At 40.5% G+C, this 14,797-nt stretch overlaps 1 protein-coding gene across 1 annotated transcript; it reads left to right on the top strand.

The window, feature by feature from the left end:
- The first annotated feature begins 192 nt into the window (after nucleotides 1-192).
- On the top strand, nucleotides 193-13,521 carry LOC108128505 (uncharacterized). The gene is given in 4 exon segments (XM_017246182.3): nucleotides 193-207; nucleotides 1,666-2,468; nucleotides 9,230-9,415; nucleotides 12,564-13,521. Coding segments are annotated over 3 exon segments (1,656 nt in total). The 5' UTR covers nucleotides 193-207; nucleotides 1,666-1,684; the 3' UTR covers nucleotides 13,250-13,521.
- Nucleotides 13,522-14,797: the final 1,276 nt, after the last annotated feature.

The following is a 14,797-nucleotide window of genomic DNA, read 5'->3' as shown; positions in this document are numbered from 1 at the left end:
CTCATTCTTTTGCTGTGTTGTTAACTAAAAACAAAAATAAACTAAACTAAATCTAAAAATAAATAGGAAAACCAAAAAAAGTGCCAAAAAGTATGCTTTAAATTTTGAATGGACAATCGACCTACGACATTATCCCTGTAGGGCGCGAAAAAGGACAAAGGACGTGCTTTTTTTTGGGGTGCGTTTGTGTGTGTGTTGGGTGTGCGTGTAAGTGTAATTTTCTATGTAACACCAAACAACTATACTAGATTAGACCAAAAACCCAAGTCCCATGTCGATTTCTTGTCGCGAAACACTAGTTTTTTTTGATTATACACAGAGAGGAAGATTTTTTTTGGGGGGGATTTTTGAAATAAAATGAGGGGTTTTGGGAAATCTTGAAGCGGTTTTTAGTTAAATATTTTCAAATTATATTTTAAACATAAAAGCATTAGTATTTAGTCCCCAAAAGCCTTTATCTTGTTGGGTATATCTGCCAGGAGTTTATCAGCTTTAACTTTTAAAATAAAGTTCCAACGAAATGAATAATATTTTCCCATGTCTTCCTCGAAAAATATTTTTGAAATAAAATATTCTATCAACCATTTCGAAAAACAGTTCCCAGTGTACCTAAAACGAATCGTGCTTTTCCATTTAATTGTGCTCCCTCGTGACAAAATGGTACAGAAGTGGGGATGAGAATGGGAATGGGATACCCTGTCCTGGGACAAGGATATGGAGCATAGAGGATGTCGATTTGGAGGAGAATGGTACTTCACTTCGATTCAATTCGATTTGGCGTAATGAGGCTAGTCCACGACCAACCCCCATGCAATAGTTAACATATTTTTATGGCCTGTTGTCGCCAAAGTGTCCTATCGCCATCCCCGCCCTATACCATCCAAATGCCACATGCCCCATGCCACATGGCCCTCGTTGGCTTCGGTTTCAAGTGCCATTGGAGCTATAGCTCCTCTCTGGATTGCTCACTTGATGGCCCAAATGTTTGTGCTCTTGGGACGGATTTTGGGAGGTCAAGTGTTGCTCGCTTTTTGGGCAAATATGTGGGGTTCTGGCCCATTTCGAGTGTGACTGTCCAAGGATCCGATTGTCCCCTCCCGAATCAATTGCTTACATAATTTCGAGCCTAAAAGAGACATATTTTGCCAACAATTACAATAATCAAGATCATAAAGAATTATATATCCTCTGGGAATTAATAAATATTATTTGTGAAAATAGGAAATGGAAATTAAATATGTTTTATAATCAAGATAATTGTTGGGGAAGACTCGGTTTAAAAGCAGACATACAGAGTGTATTCCAAGAGCCATTTGCAAGGATAGCCAAGGCTATTAAGTAGATGTCCCGATCCTATTCAAGGATTTAATGTCCCGAGACATTAACAAAGGAGTTGCGGGGAAATGCTTCATTGATGGTCACGCTCGCAATCAATCGTGGTTGCTGAAACTTTTTGTAGCTCAACCCCGGGCTGGGTCACATATCCTCCGCCCCCTGACCATGCCCCAAACACACACATACAAAGCACACGCACATTACGGCTGGCAAAGTGATTCATTAAAGCAATTAGCAGACAGTCCATGGCCAGCATGGGAAGAGTATCCTGTAGCTAGGATGCAGGACTCGGCCGCAGTACATACAAAAAAAAACATACTTTTCTTGCAGACGGAATAGAGACAGCCAAATGCTCATTGAAATTTACGATTATGCTGCAAAATTATTAAACAATATGACCGCAACAGGAAACGGAACAGAAACCGACGCTGACACTGAAACTGAAACCGAATCCGAAACCGAGAGTGCTCCGTGGACAAAGGAGGAGGACATTAATAAGCAATCCGTCGGGATTCGTCCGGAGACCAGCCAGGAAGTGCCAACCAGTGGCGGTAATCTAACGGTTAAACTACTCCAGGCCACCACCGGCAACGTGCGCACCCTCCTCAATCGCACCCTGGCGACCGTGACAGCCGTGGCCCGCTCATATCCCGCCCAGCACGCACCCAGCCTGCCTCTGCCCCTGCCCGCTCTGCTGCTTCAGGCCCTCGACGCTGCGGACGTGACCCGGGGCCAGCACATCGATCACACCACACCGCATCCGGCGGTTGGGACGGTGAGTGGAGCCGAGGCGGCAGAAGACCTCCTGCCGCATGTCCTGGAGGCGCCACCACCGCTAATGGCATTTAATGCCACGGGTGGCCCTGCCAGCATTCCAAATTCTCTGGCAACGGACCGGGTGGCTGATCGGGTGGAGGATGTGTACAGTGCTCTAAGCGGAGCCATGCCCACCGCGGGCAATCTCAGTGGTTTCATCGAGTCCTCGACGACGGCAGCCCGATCGGTGCTGAGCAGCGCCCTGCCCACGTTGCCGACTCTACCGGCCACCACGTTTCAGGCCCAGACAGTGGCCACCTTCATTTCGGCCACTGGAGGCAAGAATCGCCCAACGACTATAGTCCTTTATCCAACGGGTGAGTAGTCCTTGAAGGTACCTATAATGAAAAATTAAAAAAATAAATAGTATTTATGTTTATAAGACTTTAACGAGTTACTAGTTACTCGTTAGTTTGGCTTCTCGTTGCTGGCGACTTGGCGACCGTGACAAGGTTGCATTTAAAAACCTGGAATATTTCAATAGTTCTTACTTATTCCAACTAAAGCTTGAACTTAAAAAGCAAGAAACAAAACTAAGAAAGTCTTAAAAGGAATAACGAAGGAATTAAATTTGTAAAATGATACACACCTGGCCTTCAACAACTTCCAATTACCATGGCATCTATTGTTTATTTATTTTACATTTCCACCATCAAGTGGCATTCAGGAAAGTTTCAGGAATTCCTTTCACATTTGACATAACACTTGTCTGTGTGTCTTTCATTAAATCCCACTAATTATACAAACTTAAAGCCTCTGACAGTCTCTGACATGTTTATGAATTTCAAATTCCTTCAACGTGTGTCAAGTGTGGGTTTTGTGTGTTTCCCAAAACTTTACACAAACGATGACATTTGTTAACTATGCATTCCAATTAGTAGAAAATTCAATTAAAGTGAGAGTACATACGGGACTTGAATGATAAGCTCACAAAACCAAAATAAAAAAGAAAAATAATTATCACCATTTTGGGGCAGTTGTCAGGCCAGGCCTAAGTCACTTTACTTTTATTAAAAGACTCCCTAACTGGCCTAAGTTAATTAGGAAGGTTTGTCGACTCAATGAACGAGTGAATAAGTGAATTAGTGACTGAATGACAGACAGTAAGGATGCCTGTCTGTATTCATCCCCGGGTCTTTCCAATAATCAAATCAGTGCAGTCACTCACCCATCGAAGTCGCGTGCCTGAAAATCTAATCCTCCAGACGCTGGCCCAGCAACTTCCTCCATCTGCTAGTCCTGGTACCATCTAGCAAACTCGGTGGCAATTAGTTGCCTCGTTGCTGGCGTTAATTTGCATGAGCTGACACCCGAGTCCTCATTATCCGCATCGACTCCGATGGCTTCGCCTCAACTTATTTTTTATAGTTTTAGGTTGGAGAAAGTTTGCCTCATCCGCATCCACATCCACATCCGCATCATAGCCCGAGAGTCACAAACAGTTCCAGAATCAGAAAGTTGGCCCTGGAGTTGGGTAGCAGCAATTAGACAAGTCTAAGTCGCAGTAATTGCAAAGAGTCGCACTCGACTGTAGCTGTTGATTGTTTTGGGGCAAGTGTCGTTGCCTGTCAGGGGCTACATTTCTCTCAAATACACTTGGAAAAAAAATCTAGAAAAATCATTTGATATTTAGGGATTAATAAGGTTAAGAGAAAGTAGAGTTTTGAAGGAATTTAAGCCTTTTTAAACGGGTTTCGGGTATCATACTCAAACCTTTTAAACTCTTTAGATTGGTTTTCTGTTAAATAATTATATATTTATAACCTCTATAATATTCTCTAGTATAAACTATAACCTTTTCTCAGTGTAAAAGTACAGACAGCTGGCGCCAAAGTCGCTGCCCCAAGCCGCTCACAAATTAGAGCCTTAAAGGCTGTTGGGTTGTCGTCTTTATTAAGGGAGCTGCTCTCCAGCCTCCATCCCACCAAAAATCCTTGCCAAAAAAAAAAAAAAAATGTTGACAACATTGTCGAATCTTTGCCAGCCTCCTTATCAGAATCATCCTGCCACACCCACTCCCCCCTCCCCTCTCAGAATAAACCCGAAAACCCACTCCAATCGGCTTTTCCGACATCGAGGAGCGACGACGTCAATGTCAGCGCCCTGAATGGCCTGTGGGCGTGGCACTTGAGTTCGAACCACCCATCCACTCCCCCCACCCCTCTTGACACAAAAAAGAACTTTTCACCAAAAAAAAATAAAAAAAAAATAATAAGAAAACAAAAAAAAACTCGGCCATTACAATTCCGGCAAACAAAAAAGTGCGTAAATTCATCCGATAAAATGGTGTAACAGGAATGCGATGTCCTTCGTCCTTCATCCTTCAGCTCCATTGATAAGTTAACAATGCATTCTACTTAACTCGAGCACTCGAATGCCACTACCCTACAAAAAATAATACAAAAAATAAAAACAGGATACGAACTTATTCTTTAATACTTAAACTTTAGCGAGAGACGCTGTCGCATAGTGTACGGCTAGAAAGGAGGATATGCCTTAAATAAAGTTTTAAAACCAATTTTTTTTAAATGAAACCCTATTTATTAAATTTATTTATTCATCTTACAACCACAAACTATCTATTTATTATGTAATTCTATTCATTTGACAAACCCTGACTTTGATCTGTGTCCTGTCAACCGCAGCAGGATGCGAGTATTTTTGACTTTGATCCGGGCCGAGAACTAGCATTGTCCTTGCCCCGAGACCCCCGAATCCAAAGTGAAACTTTGCGGCACTATTTAATCGAAACTATTTTGTAAAGTGAACTCGTCCTGCCGGTAAATGCCTGAGGTTCTTCGAAGGACATACCCCAAACCCTCCCCATCTTGAAAAGGAAAACCCCCTGATTTACGTACTTAACTCGCTGGTGGACTTTTGATGAGAATATTTCGAAATGTAGAAGTCACTTTATATATCTCTATACTATATATTATTATATACATATATGTATGTATATGCAGTTGTATATATGTAAATGTCTGTGTTTAGTGAATACATTTCTATGGAGGCCTTTGTTGTTGTGCTGATGCTGCTTTTGTGATGCCTTTGTAGCGCATTCCTCTGTCGACGTCAAATATGCAAACATTCAATTTCCATTGAAAGGCATCATCGATGGGCGTGGCAAGGGCAGGATATACCCCAGATAACCAGGGGTGAGCAGAAGGAGCAGAAGGCTGATGGCAGGACTCGCGCTTTTGTCTGAAAGACCTCACAGTCTCAGTCTCGAAGAAGCATTATTTTTATTGTATTTATTGAATATTTCAAGCATCAAACGATGCCTGATGACTCAGCTTGAATGGCAGATTCCTAACGGCCTCCATTGCCTCCCCCCTCCGCTTGTGCAGTCCCTAATCCAGAGTCCAGGCCGAGTCCTTCTTTCCAACACTCCTTCCCTTCACTCCCCCCTTTTAGCCATCAATTTGTGTAAATTTGAACTGTCACTTTGAAGGCGTTAATTGGATTCAGTGGCACTGTCTCACCCCCTCCCCATCAAGGGTTGGAGCAGGTCCTTTTGCCCCAAAGGACCTCCAGTTGAGGACAAAAAATAAAAAAAAAAAACAGTAACAACGCCGGGAGCAAATATTTTGTGACTGCAACCCAGATCGAACTCTTGAATTAAATCGAATGATGTCGTTGGTTTAACATCAAGTACTCCTAAAAACTGGATATCCTGTCATTGGAGGATGGGGGCTGGGAGGAAGGATAAGGATAAGCAGCCAAGATCCTGAATCCACAAAGATAGCAAATGGAACAAATTTGTCGATAAATTGCTCGTTTTCAGCGCATAAATATTTATGAGTATTTTAAGCAAATTTTTCAAAAGAAAATTGAAAAGTAAAATGGTTACTTTCTTAAAGCTTTTTATTTTAAATTAGTTTAAAGTATTGAAGTTTTAACTTAATTTCTATATATTTATTTTTTTTAACTTTTCTTTTAGCTACTTTTTTGGTTAAAAAACACAATTTGGGCCATGGATTTTGTGGCTTAGATTAGAGCATCCGTTTCCCTTGGAGGGCGGGTGGTTGGTTTGTGGGGTTTTTCGGGCTGTAATGTATGAGTGGGTGGCTTGGGAGGATGCCAAATTAGGTCGGCAAAGGCCAAAAGAAAAGCAGGGCCACTAGTCTCCTTTATAAGCAGCTCGCCAGGTTGTCCTGATCCCGACTAGATATGCAAAACGACAAATTGAAACCACGGAACCCGCCCGCCGAATAAATCGCACTGCTCGGCGAGCTTTGGTTGGCTTTGTTTAACCCTTGACATGAGCAAGGGGGTTTGGTAGAAGACAAGTTAAATTATTAATTACAGAATGGTTTATGCTTCAAATAAAAAATAAATATTAAATAAAAATATACTCCTATTTAAAAGAATATCTTTGAGGTTTAAGAAAATTATGATTTAAAGTTAAAAGAAATAATGAATTTGAAGATAAGGAATGATTTAAAGTTCAATACTAATTTAAAGAAACTTTATGTTATATTTTAATTTAAAATAAATTAAATATCAACCTTCCAAAACCCCAAGGGTTAATCTGAAAGGCTAAAGGAGTAGACTTGCCTTCGAGGTTCATGACTAAAAGCCGAAATTAAAAAGCCAAACGAATTGTGAACGAAGGGAAATGCAAATGGCGCGAACGGAATGCGGCCCAAAGCCTTTTTGGCCTTATTCTTATTCCCTCTCCCTGCTCACTGCTCCACCCCCTCCTCCCTCCATCCATTCGTCTGTGTAGATAAAGTGTTGCCTACATTTGGGGGGGCGAATTCGAGGCCATGCAAATGAACCAGAGATGAGCTCCGGAATTATGAGCTCTGCCAGCAGTCGGTTTATTGTGATAAAATAAACATATAAATAAATAATCCTGCTGCTCCCCCCTGGAGTCCTGACCACAGCAATTAGGCAAATATGTACAACGAGTAGCCGCCAGGAATGCGGCCGCCGGCGCGTTGACAGACCAAAATCGAGGCGATTAACATTCATGCAACATTTGGCATGAACATTTTTTCAGGGCACCAAACCAGGGGGCAAGGTCACACAGGCAGCGGGTTTACGCGATAAGAAGACCCAAAAGATTGTCCATAAATAAAAGCTTGGGGTCAGCTGGAAGAGAGATAATCTGGGGAAAAGGTCAGGCCCAGATTATGACTTGTCTTTAGGAAAGTTTTCAATTACTTTTCCCGAAAAGATTTAATCATTTTTCTTTTTTTTTGTGTGGTTCAAGTGTATCTCACACATTTGAGTGCTTGGGAGAAAATCGTTTCATTACTATTTTTATGCGCTTTTCCTGCATTTATTTTTAGTACGAATTTTAGAGTGATTTTTATGCTTCACAGTTGATGTGTCGGTTTTCTTAAGGACGCGTTGGTTTTACGACCACTAACCGGGTTATTGTTTTCTTCATTATTTCTCAAGGTTTCTTCAACAGTTTAAGTTTAAAAAGTATTAAGGGAAAGTTTAAAGGAAGTTGAAGTGAGGGGATAGGGTCTAAATAGTACTGGGTATCATATAGATTTAATACTTTTTTGGAAAATTAATACTTATTATTAAATTAATATTAAATTAATACTCTTCAAGGCCTTAGTCATTCTTAAGAAATAGTACCGGGTATCATATAGCTTTAAATATTATTAAGCTTGAATCTTAAAGCTCTGAAAGCTTGTAAGAAGGCTCTTCATATAAAAGCCTATTATTATACCCCTATTTTACCCCATTATCTTTCTATATCCTATTATATATAATCCCAAATACATATATAAGGTTGTCAAATATCTCCCTTCCGCCTTTTTGTCTTTTGAATTTCGCGGCTATGTACAAAGCGCTACAGAGCTCGTATCTGGCAACACTATACATAATTTAAAAGGTCTTGACATAACCTACAAAACGACGCTATGCATGATTAGTTTGGATATTGCGTTCACCAGTTATAGACGTGTAAACATGGAGTTCACTAACGCCGAAATTCGCGCTATTTTAAAGTTTTCCTTCGTTAAAGGCAAATCCGCTAGAGAAACGTTCCGTGAGATTAATGGGGTTTTGGGGGATGGTACTCTATCACTTCGAACCGCGGAGGAATGGTTTCGACGATTCAGAGCCGGTGAAAACGACACCATGGATAAGCCAGCCGGCGGAAGACCTGTGACGACAAATACCGATCAAATCATGGAATACATCGAGTTAGACCGGCATGTGGCTTCTCGTGACATCGCCCAGGAGATGGGAGTTAGTCACCAAACCATTTTAAACCATCTGCAGAAGGCTGGATACAAAAAAAAGCTTGATGTTTGGGTGCCGCATGATTTGACGCAAAAAAACCTTGTGGACCGAATCAACGCCTGCGATATGCTGCGGAAACGGAACGAACTCGACCCATTCTTGAAGCGGATGGTGACTGGCGACGAAAAATGGATCACATACGACAATATCAAACGAAAACGGTCGTGGTCGAAGGCCGGTGAATCGTCCCAAACAGTGGCCAAGCCGGGATTGACGGCCAGGAAGGTTTTGCTGTGTGTTTGGTGGGATTGGAAGGGAATCATCCACTATGAGCTGCTCCCATATGGCCAGACGCTTAATTCTACCATCTACTGCGAACAATTGGACCGCTTGAAGCAGGCGATCGACCAGAAGCGTCCAGAATTGGCCAACAGGAAGGGTGTAGTGTTCCACCAGGACAACGCCAGACCACACACTTCGTTGATGACTCGTCAGAAGCTACGGGAGCTCGGATGGGAGGTTTTATCGCATCCACCATATAGCCCGGACATAGCGCCAAGTGATTACCACCTGTTCCTGTCCATGACGAACGCCCTTGGTGGTGTAAAGTTGAACTCAAAAGAGGCTTGTGAAAAGTGGCTGTCCGAGTTCTTCGCAAATAAGGAGGGGGGCTTCTACGAGGGAGGTATTATGAAGTTGCCGTCTAGATGGAAACGGATTATCGAACAAAACGGCGCATATTTCAACTAAATCGGATCACTGTAACACTTTTTATAAAGCATTGAATAAAGAGCAAAAAAGCGGAAGGGAGATATTTGACAACCTTATATTATCCAATTACTAATAGCAAAAATATGTCTACTTACAGTTTCTCCTGAATCGATCGTCATACCGATCGTCTCCTGCATCTTCGGCTTCCCCATCCTGGCCCTGATCGTGATCTGCTGCCTCCGGCGAAGGGCCAAGCTAGCACGGGAACGGGACCGACGAAGGAACTACGATATGCAGGACCATGCCGTCAGCCTGGTCAGATTTAGTCCAATACATAGGCTTAGTGAGTTTGAATGTTTGTCGTGTAATGTGTGTACGAACGTTTTTTCTTCCTTTTCTCTTCTTTTTTTTATTGTGTCGCTCTCCATTCTTTTCTGGTTATATCCTGTGGGCTTTATCCGGTTAACTGGCTAGCAGCCCATCGCCGATCGAATGACTTGTCCGCATTTTCACGAACAGAGTCAAAGCAATAAGTCCACCAGCCATATCCATTCCGTACATACCATCCCATCCATACTTTTCCATGCAATCCATCCAATCCATCCCATTCGACCATCCATTCAATCCTTTTAATCCATCCTTGATTCATTCACTTTTTTTTCACTCGTTTTTTTGCCTTTTTTTATTTTTTGAAATTTTTGCATCAAGCACTCTGGAATCTGCACTCTTTTTAGCCTTCTTTTCCGAGCCATTTATCCTCTTGATGTTTGCCATGCCGTAGCCATATAGAATTACTATATAACATGTCTGCCGCCGATCCGCCATTGTTCTCCTTTTCGCCTGCATAACGGAATTTTAAATTCCCAAACAAAAAATACAAAAAAATAAACAAAAAACGAAATAAAAAACCTAAAAAGTGAAAAAACACAGACACGACAGATAATAAAAAGTCCAACGCATCATCAACATCATAATCATTGTGTACGTTTCCCAGAGCCCGCATGGCCGAAATGGTCTGTGCCCCCACGTCCTTGTACTACTTTCCTGTGCCGCCCCCCTTTATCAACCTGGCCCCCCTTTGCAGGTACGCCCCCTTGCCCACTTACCTGGGCCACCAGACCGGCATTGACAATCGCAATGTTGCCAGTCCAGTGCAGAATCAATTACGAATTCCTACTGAGCGCCACATTAGCCCTGAAAGGGGTGCCCAGAAGCCACAATCAGACAAATCGGATGGCCATTTTAGTTTTTAATAAAAAAATAAATACGAATTTTAAAAGTTTAAAAAATTTGGTACTTTTCCTCCTTCCGATGTTCATAGCTCGGCCAATATATATCCGATCGGGAAACAAAGTACCATTCTGTAATCGGTGATTATAATGCCGTGTTTCCTCATCCAAAGAATTGCTAAAAATTGATTTTAAAAATTTTCGAATTTTTTCAAGGGGTCCCCCTATGAAAATGGTGGATTTCTGAATTTTTCCACTTTTCCTCCTTCCGATGTTCATAGCTCGGCCAATATATATCCGATCGGGAAACAAAGTACCATTCTGTAATCGGGGATTATAATACCGTGTTTCCTCGTCCAAAGAATTGCTGAAAATTGATTTTAAAAATTTTCGAATTTTTTCAAGGGGTCCCCCTATGAAAATGGTGGATTTTTGAATTTTTCCACTTTTCCTCCTTCCGATGTTCATAGCTCGGCCAATATATATCTGATCGGGAAACAAAGTACCATTCTGTAATCGGGGATTATAATGCCACATTTCCTCATCCAAAGAATTGCTGAAAATTGTTTTTAAAAATTTTCGAATTTTTTCAAGGGGTCCCCCTATGAAAATGGTGGATTTCTGAATTTTTTCACTTTTCGTCCTTCCGATGTTCATAGCTCGGCCAATATATATCCGATCGGGAAACAAAGTACCATTCTGTAATCGGGGATTATAATACCGCGTTTCCTCATCCAAAGAATTGCTAAAAATTGATTTTAAAAATTTTCGAATTTTTTCAAGGGGTCCCCCTATGAAAATGATGGATTTCTGAAAATTCCACTTTTCGTCCTTCCGATGTTCATAGCTCGACCAATATATATCCGATCGGGAAACAAAGTACCTTTTCGTTATCGGGGATTATTGCTGAAAAGTGATTTTAAAAATATTAGGAAAATAATTAACCAAGTCTTAGGTTTCCCATATTAACATTTTTTTTCCAAGTGCCACATCCTGTGCCACTGTGCCACCTGGCATTGTGGCAGCGAGTGAAAGCAAAACGATAGGAAAGCGGCAACAGTCCGCTTCCAAAAAAAAGCAAAAAAAAAAAAAAAGAAAACATGGAGACGACTGTTGCCAGCCACTCAATAAAGCGGAGCACACGCACACCAGCCCACCCAAAGGATGCGTGGGTGTGAGCTGTTTTACATGTGTTTGTCATTGTGTATGTGTGGGGGGGAGTGGTGGCAGCTGCATTTGCATTGCATACCTTTGGGCGCTCGTTGCCCTCGTTTGCATATCGCAGCGCACGAAAAAAACACAAAAAATGGGCCAAGCGGAGCAAGGAAGCTACAAAAACAAGAAAAAAAGAAGAAGGGGGGAAACTAGGAAAAGCTCGCCTTTTTAGCAATGCGGCACGCTACCTCCCCCCACCCCCCTAGCTCTGTGGTAGCTGACAAGTCCACTAACCCGCGCTGTCGTGTGAGGATTTCATTGCTTTCTGCACGCACGCACACTAGCTCGCACATAACTGTAAATTTCATATTCCAAGCGCCACTTCAGCTCCCAAAAAGAAGAAGACTACACGGCGAGAAATGGGAGAGAGAAATATAAATGAATATATTAAAATATATATACGATTTTTTTTCTAAATTTTAAAGACTATAAACTATTTTCTAAGAAATAATATTTGTTATAAAATTAGGTTTGATTAGGTTATGTTTTTTCTCTCACTGTACATTAAAAAAGCGACAATGACGAGGGTGACAAAAAACAAAGGCCTCCAACCGCAAACTGTCGCTCCTTGGCCCCGAAAACAAGGAAACAACAAGAAGACAGTTGCCTTAAAAAGCTCACAAAGGATAAAGGGAAAGGAATATTAATATATAAGATATTACAAAAAAAAATAAAATTTACATACATTTTTAGAAATTAATTTTTTAAAATTTAAGGACTAAAAGGGACTAACTTTAAGTCCTAAAATTCAGATTAAAATTCAGATTCAGACTAAAATTTCAGATTATAATAGAAACTAAGACCTTAGTCCTTTTCGTATCCCTATCGTAGCACTTGCACTTCTCTTCTGGCACCTTGTGGCATATCCTTGATTTCCATTTTTCTTCTATTTTCTTTCAACTTGTGGCACGTTTTCAATTTCTCGCCTTCAACAATCGAATACTTCACCCATCATAGTCACCTGCTACGTCATAGTTCATCCTGTCATCCTTGACAGATCCTTGTAGTATCCTTTTGTGGCTAATCGATTCATATTCTGTTCCATAGATTACCGATCGTCGCGAGCTATCAGTCTACGTCCTGAACGAAGCTTGAGTCAAGGATTCACGTCCCTGGAGCTGGACACCGTGCTGGAGGAGCGCTGCAGCGACGTGGAGCAGACCCAGACGGAGATCCTGAATCCTGAATCGCCCATGGACACCACCTCCTACAAGATGTCCTTCTCGTCGAGCTAACAGTTAGCCAAACAGTCGGTGCCGGTCCACAACCAGGCACCAGATCCCTTACCCTCTGACATGGGCCAGGTAGTGGCCACCAGACCTCACCCGAATCCCCATCCTCCTCCCTCGACATCCAGGTCACCGCAATTGCTGCAGCCGCCGCAGCTCAGGAAGACGGCGAGCGTGAGGGAGGCAGGTGCTCCGCACGATCCGGCCGCTTTGGCCAAACGTAGGAGTCGCCTCCACGAGCTGAGGGCTGCCAGTAGTAGTGGCGCCGGTTGCAGTGGCAGTTCCAGTGGCAGTGAGGCAGCTGCCGCCTTTGGCAAGCGGGAATCGAAACGGGATAAGTCCCGGAAGGGTGGCACTGGTGGAGCAAGTGACTCGCCGGCGATGCGAAAATCTCACTCCCTGGACGCCGCCGAAAGCTATTCGCTGGCCAGCATCCAGGCACCGCTTTGGGTGACCCTCACCAATGCCAGGACCATCGAGGAGCTGGCTCAGCAGAAGCTCTAAACGAGTCCCTCCCCCCCTGACTGACCCGCCCCCCAGCCCACCAAAACTACATCCCCTCCAGACTCCTCTAGCGCCTCTGTAAAGTTAAATGTTTAGATGGAAATTGTAATTAAAATTTATTAATTTAGTGGCATTACTAAAAAAAATCAAAACTCATAAATATTATATTTTATTCATTGAATAAAGTTAAAAAAAAAAAAAGAAAGAAGAATTAAATGTAAAATTAAATGCAATTAAAGACCAAACGAAATAGTCCAATAAATAAAATTGAATGTGAAACGATACTTTAAGCTTTTTTTATTGTTATGAATAAAATTTAAGAAGTACTATTGGGAAATATGTAATTTTTAAAAAGGGAAAGTATTAAGGATTAAAAATCTTAGTTAGAAAATCATACTATATATGGTATATCATACCAAAACCTACATTCAATGAATGGTTTAAGCCACAAGTTCGAAACTGTTGGCCCGATTTTTAAATTCAAACTTTTTATTCCATTTTTAAAATTAAGAACTTTAGGAAAAAATTTTAACAAATACTATCCGAAAATAATTATTATTAGGAAGGGAAAGTATGAGTGTTTTATAATAAAAACATACCCATAAAGCTCTGATATAGAATATTATACCATACCATATTTACTCACTTCAGTAATTTCTTTAAAACTTTTCTTAAAAAGTCTAAAGTTCGAAACTATCGGTCTGCTTTTGAAATTCAAATTTTTCTTGAATTTTTTAAAGTAAAACTTCAAGAAAAAATTCCTACAGTTGGCATTAAGTATTATTATTTTAAAAAATAAGTATTATTTACTTAAAAATCCAAGCAGGTCCTTAAAATCCTTATATAGAAAATAAAACCAACCACACCCTATCTACCTACATTCTTCAATAACTCCTTTAAAAAGTCTTAAGTTTCAAACTATCACCCCTGTTCGATGTAAAATACACTTTATGGGTTTAATATTTTTCTTTTTTAATATTTTTTTTTATTTAAATTATCATGTATACATTAGAAGAGCTTAAAATACAAATTTAATTTCTTTATCAAAATACATTGTTATACAATTTCCTTAGTTGTTGTCGCTTGCATGCTTGTTGTTTTTGGGTTTTAATTCTGTTTTTAAATCTGATCATTAATTTTTTTATTTTCTTTATTTTTTTTTATTGAGATATATAGTACATCTAATAATTATTTTCTCATATACTCCCCGTACTCACTTAGTTAATTATGGTTTTTTTTTTAGTTTAGCTTTGCACACCGCATTTATAGTTATATAGGTTTGTTCCATTTTATAATCATATATATATCATATATATATATATAATATAATATATAATTGTTGTCTTTGTTTTTTTTTTCATTTGTAATATTAATTAATAGAAAAAAATACTAACAAAAAGAAGAGGTTGTCTTGGATATATATCCGCGGATGCTTCACATACAGGCGCAGGATCTATAATATATATATATATTATATAATTCTTTTTTTTTTTTGTATATAAGGGCTACACATAAATCTTGCATACAAATCGCGTATAATACAGTAAG

This window comes from Drosophila bipectinata, chromosome XL, assembly GCF_030179905.1.
Source record: "Drosophila bipectinata strain 14024-0381.07 chromosome XL, DbipHiC1v2, whole genome shotgun sequence".
NCBI lineage: Eukaryota > Metazoa > Arthropoda > Insecta > Diptera > Drosophilidae > Drosophila > Drosophila bipectinata.
Note: the sequence above shows the minus strand (reverse complement) of the source record. Positions and strands in the feature narration are given on the sequence as shown.